General features: G+C 45.5%; 1 protein-coding gene across 1 annotated transcript; it reads left to right on the top strand.

Annotated features, from left to right (window-relative positions):
* Positions 1-315: 315 nt before the first annotated feature.
* LOC308638983 (transcription factor SPT20 homolog) lies at positions 316-2,694 on the top strand (the record flags this gene model as incomplete). The annotated part of the gene is made up of 2 exons (XM_081276905.1): positions 316-1,992; positions 2,329-2,694. The coding sequence occupies 2 exons, from the start codon at positions 316-318 to the stop codon at positions 2,692-2,694; spliced, it is 2,043 nt and encodes a 680-aa protein (XP_081133031.1).
* Positions 2,695-4,638: the final 1,944 nt, after the last annotated feature.

Below are 4,638 nucleotides of genomic sequence, written 5' to 3'. Positions count from 1 at the left end.
CATAGGAGTGCGCATGCGTGCTAACGGCCACTCCTTGACCTTGGCCCCTCTCCACTTCCGGCCAACTGAGCACCCAACGCGGCACAGACAGTGGCGCAACCAGGTACAGGTCTTTTCAGAAATTTCTGGGTGTTTTCTGTAATGCCCCCGGGGGGGGGGGGTTCTTGGTGCCCCTCTTTAATGAAGGCTGTTGGCTTCAGGGTGGACTGTAGAGTTTGCAGGACTCAGAGTGATAACTGCCCACACGATTTCCACCTCCCTTCACCAATGCACGTACGTTTTTCTCTTCTTGTAGGGTTCCTATTTTATTTTAAAATGCAGCGATCTTTAGAACAAGCTTTGGATCGTGCAGAGGATGTCATTGAAAGTGCCCAACAGAGACCCCCTAAGAGAAAATACTCATCTAGTGGGGAGAAATCTCTACATCAAAAACTTTATGACATTTATGTAGAAGAATGTGAAAAAGAGCCCGAGGGGACGGAGGAACTCAGGAGCAATGTCAACTTGCTGGAAAAGCTGGTTAGGAGAGAGTCCTTGCCATGCTTAGTAGTCAACTTGTACCCGGGAAATAAGGGCTATTCTCTGATGCTGGAGGACAAAAGTGGGTTCTTTTCAGAGACCATCCAGCTGCCTTATGGAGAAGGGGAACTGCTTGAGTACTTGGATGCAGAAGAATTACCACCTATTCTACTGGATGTCCTAGAAAAATCACAGCTGAACATTTTTCATTGTGGGTGTGTCATAGCAGAAATCCGTGACTATAGACAGTGCAGTGACATGGAACCTTCCACTTACCAAAGCCGGCATATTCTCTTGCGCCCCACCATGCAGACTTTAGCATGTGATATAGAGTCCATGACGAGTGATGACCTCCAATGGACTCAGGAAGACAAACTTGCCCTTGAGAGTGAACTGCTCTTAGCTACAGCTGAACCATTGTGTCTTGATCCCTCTGTGGCTGTCACCTGCACTGCTAACAGGCTACTGTATAACAAGCAGAAGATGAATACTAACCCAATGAACCAGTGCTTCAGGAAGCATTCATTGTCCTCTCCGAATCTGCAGCAAGAGCTGTCACAACATCAGTCTCCCCCTGATGCAAGACTATTGACTGCTTGCAAAAAAGAGGAAGAGAGAAAAGCAGGTCTGAATCAAGACCTGAGGATGCCTCCAGTTGGATATTGTGTGGACAAGTGGAAAGAAAGATGCTGTGACTTGGCCATACCTTCTCAAGTGGATGTGGAGAAATATGCTAAAGTGAAGGAGTCTTTGGGATCTGATGACCCACAAGCAACAGTCTGGCCAGCTCCTGAGCTAGGAGATAACTTTGGATTTGAGTGTGATGGTGGCAATCAGCTCTGGGAAACGAAGCTGAGCTTCATGCAGTCACTCAATGATCCGCTTTTCTCTGGCAAAACTGCATCACCTAAACAGGGCCCATGTGAGATCCAGATGTATCCCCCGCTGGTCTCCCCAGCTGACCATTCACATGGCTTCGTGGAAGGGTCAAAGACTGATGCAGGGCCAGTGAATGTGTGCCAGGAGTCCATCCAGAGCAAAGTCGACTGTGCATACAAGATGCCCCACGGCTCCAGTGGCTCAGCCCATCTCATGCAACCCTCTTCAGGGAAAAAGCCAAAGCAGCCTACCACCAGATGGGTGCAGTCCTCAGTACCAGGGAAGGCATTGAAACCTCGAGCTCTGGCTGTGACTCTTCCCTCCATCGCAGGACAGACTTTGTCAGGTAACAGTCCTCCTGCACAGCAGGCAAGCAGCTTGCACAGATTCCCACCTCTTGCCCCAGCTCCTAAGAGACGTGGCCTTTATCAGACGTCTCCTTTAGGTGTCAGCAGAGGAGGAGGAGTGCTTTATCCAGCCACCTGGCCCCCTGCCAGCTTTTCAGAAGGAACCCTGACCACCCGGGACCCAGTGGGCTCCACTTGCCTAAAGGTCATCAATGTGGTGGGCCCAGGGCAAGGAGCCCAGGTTTTGGTGAGTGGTTCCAACCCTGTGCTGACCCATTCCACCAGTGCCTATGTACCTATAAGCATGCATCCCAAGGGCCTTCTGCCCCCCAGAGGTCAACTGCACAATGCACAGCCATGTCCAACACAGTCACCTGCTCAAGCAGGTGTGCAACTGATTTTAAATAACACTTCGGGTCCTGTTACTGTCTTCCAGCTTCCACCTGGTTCCATCATTTTGAACCCCCAGCAGCAGCAGCCCCAGCAGCTGCAGCCTCAGCCCCAGCCCCTGCCCCAGCCCCAAGTTTACCAGTTGGTTCCACAGCAACAGCTTCAGCAACCCACAGCTGCTCCTCCTCCACAGGCAGGGCCACAGGCTTCTGTGCCAGGTTCAGGTGGTCAACAGTGGGCCTTGCTGGCCCCGCAAGCTGTTGTCATTAACCTAGCTCGAGGCAACAGTGTTCTGCAGCCCCAGTCAGCTATGTTGTGTCAGCTTGGCTCTGGTCAGCAAACACCTAGGCAGTGCCTTCCTCCACAGAGATTGCAGCTCTCCCCTACCCCTCAAGGGCAGCACCAGCCCCAGCCACTGCCACAATGTCTACAGCTGAGACTGGTGCAGTGCCCCGTGTCTGTGACCACAGCACCCACTCTGACAGCTCAGCCACGTGGGTTTGGGCGCACAGCAGGCCAGGCAAAAGATAAAATGAAGAGTGGCACCCCAAAGTTCTGAGTCTTGCCTTGGTTTTCTTCTCTTTTTAAAAACACACCAGCATTGAGCCAAATCAATTCCAAGCTTTCACTTCATCTGTGGTATTTTTAATGTGTCAGTATTTGGCATTTTAGAGTATAAGCTTTAGGGCAAAGCACAATCCCTTGATTTTTGCATAGAAACAGGGATGGATTTAAGAAACGGGGATTGTCTTAAGTTATTCTTTTAATTGTTGTTGACATGATTATTTTTATTCTATTTTTATGATTATTTAATTCTATTTTTAATATGTGCCCAAATCCAAACTAGGTGCAGTTGAAACTCTTGAAGTTTATAAGCTCTCTGAATGAGAAAGTTACAGTCAGAATATACCTCGAGTTAACATTTTAGAAAATGGCTGGTTTTTACATTTTTTGTGAAAAAAATAGAACACAGCTTACTATCTTAACATTTTTAAGTGTGCTTTTTACTGTGGTATTAAGAACATTTCACGTGGTTGTGCAACAGAACTCTAGAACATCTTCATCTTGCAGAAATTAAACTCTGCACTACCTAACACCAGCTCTTGATTTCCTCATCCCAGCCACAGGCGGCTCTCTGTCTCTAAGAATTTGAGTACTGAGACGACTTCATGTAAGAGACATTATACCATGTTCATCATTTTGAGACTGGCTTAATTCACTATTATAATGACCTTTAGTTTCATCCTTGTTGTCCCATGTGACAGGAAGCTCTTTGCTTTTAAAAAAAGAGTTTTCTTGGACATAATATGTAGAGAAGTAACATAGGAGAAACTTCTTTTAGAAAATTGTAGTTGGTACTTGTTTAAGATGTTTTGCACAATGTATGAGATGTAATTGTTCCAAATCCAAGTTGAACAAATAAAATCAAAAGAAATTACAACAAACCAAAGTTTGAGTCCACCAGAGGCCTTCAGGCCATTGACTGTCTTGGTGGCAGATTTGCTTGTGTGACAGCCCCCAGCCCTTTCAAAGGCTCTCCCTGCACTCAGTGTCCCCCTGCCTTGCAAAGCCCAGCTCCCCTCCTACAGGCCCTGTCAGTGGTCTTGAAAAGGCAATTCTGGGACATCTTGTTGTCTCTGTCTTTATAAGGTTATTTACATTTTTAGAACACTAGGTTACTTGCAAAGAGGTAAATAAACATTTGAAAATCTGTTTCATTTGTTTGCTTTTCAAATGCCTGAAGCTTTCTCTCAAGGTTAATTTGGCCTTCTTTTTTCTTTCTTGTCCTTTCTTTTTATATATTCATCATCAATAGTTCAGGGTTCCCTGCTCCTCTGTTGTTCTGCTTTCTTGTTTCAATGGACTGGAAGATCCTTGAACTTTTCTGCTACCTTTTTTACTTTTTCCTCTTTAAAATTTGAGTTGAACAGGGCTGGGGTTGTGGCTCAGTGGTGAGTGCTTGCCTAGCATGTATGAGGCACTGGGTTCGATCCCCAGTACCATATAAAAATTTTTAAAAGAAAATAAAGTGCTTTCTTTTTAAAAAAAAAATTGAGTTGTTCAGATAACAACCATTTAACCATTTTCAGGTAAAATTCCATGGCATTTAGTACATTTACAGTTTTGTGCCAACCCTCCTCTGCCTGTTTTCAAAACATTGTCAGCATCTCAGAAGAAAACCCTGTACCCATTCATCAGGGCATTGTCTTCCTCCCTAGCCCCAGCTGCTGATAGCCAACAGTTTGTTTTCCATTTCCAGGATTTTAACTGTTCTCAGTATATCCTATAAATGGAGTCATACAATATGTAGTCTTTTGTGTCTGGCCTCTTTCATTTAGCATAATTTTTAATGTTTCATTAATGTTTTAATTCTTTTTTTATTTCTCAATAATATTGCATTGTTTGGTGGGCTGGAATATAGCTCAGTTGGTAGAGTGCTTGCCTTGTATGCTCAAGCCGTGGGTTCAATCCCCAGCACCATTATTTACACATAGCACTTCCT

The sequence above is a fragment of the Spermophilus citellus genome, assembly GCF_964194105.1.
Source record: "Spermophilus citellus genome assembly, chromosome: X".
In the NCBI taxonomy this organism is placed as follows: Eukaryota; Metazoa; Chordata; class Mammalia; order Rodentia; family Sciuridae; genus Spermophilus; species Spermophilus citellus.
The sequence above is the reverse complement of the archived record's forward strand: the minus strand, read 5'-3'. Positions and strand labels throughout refer to the sequence as shown.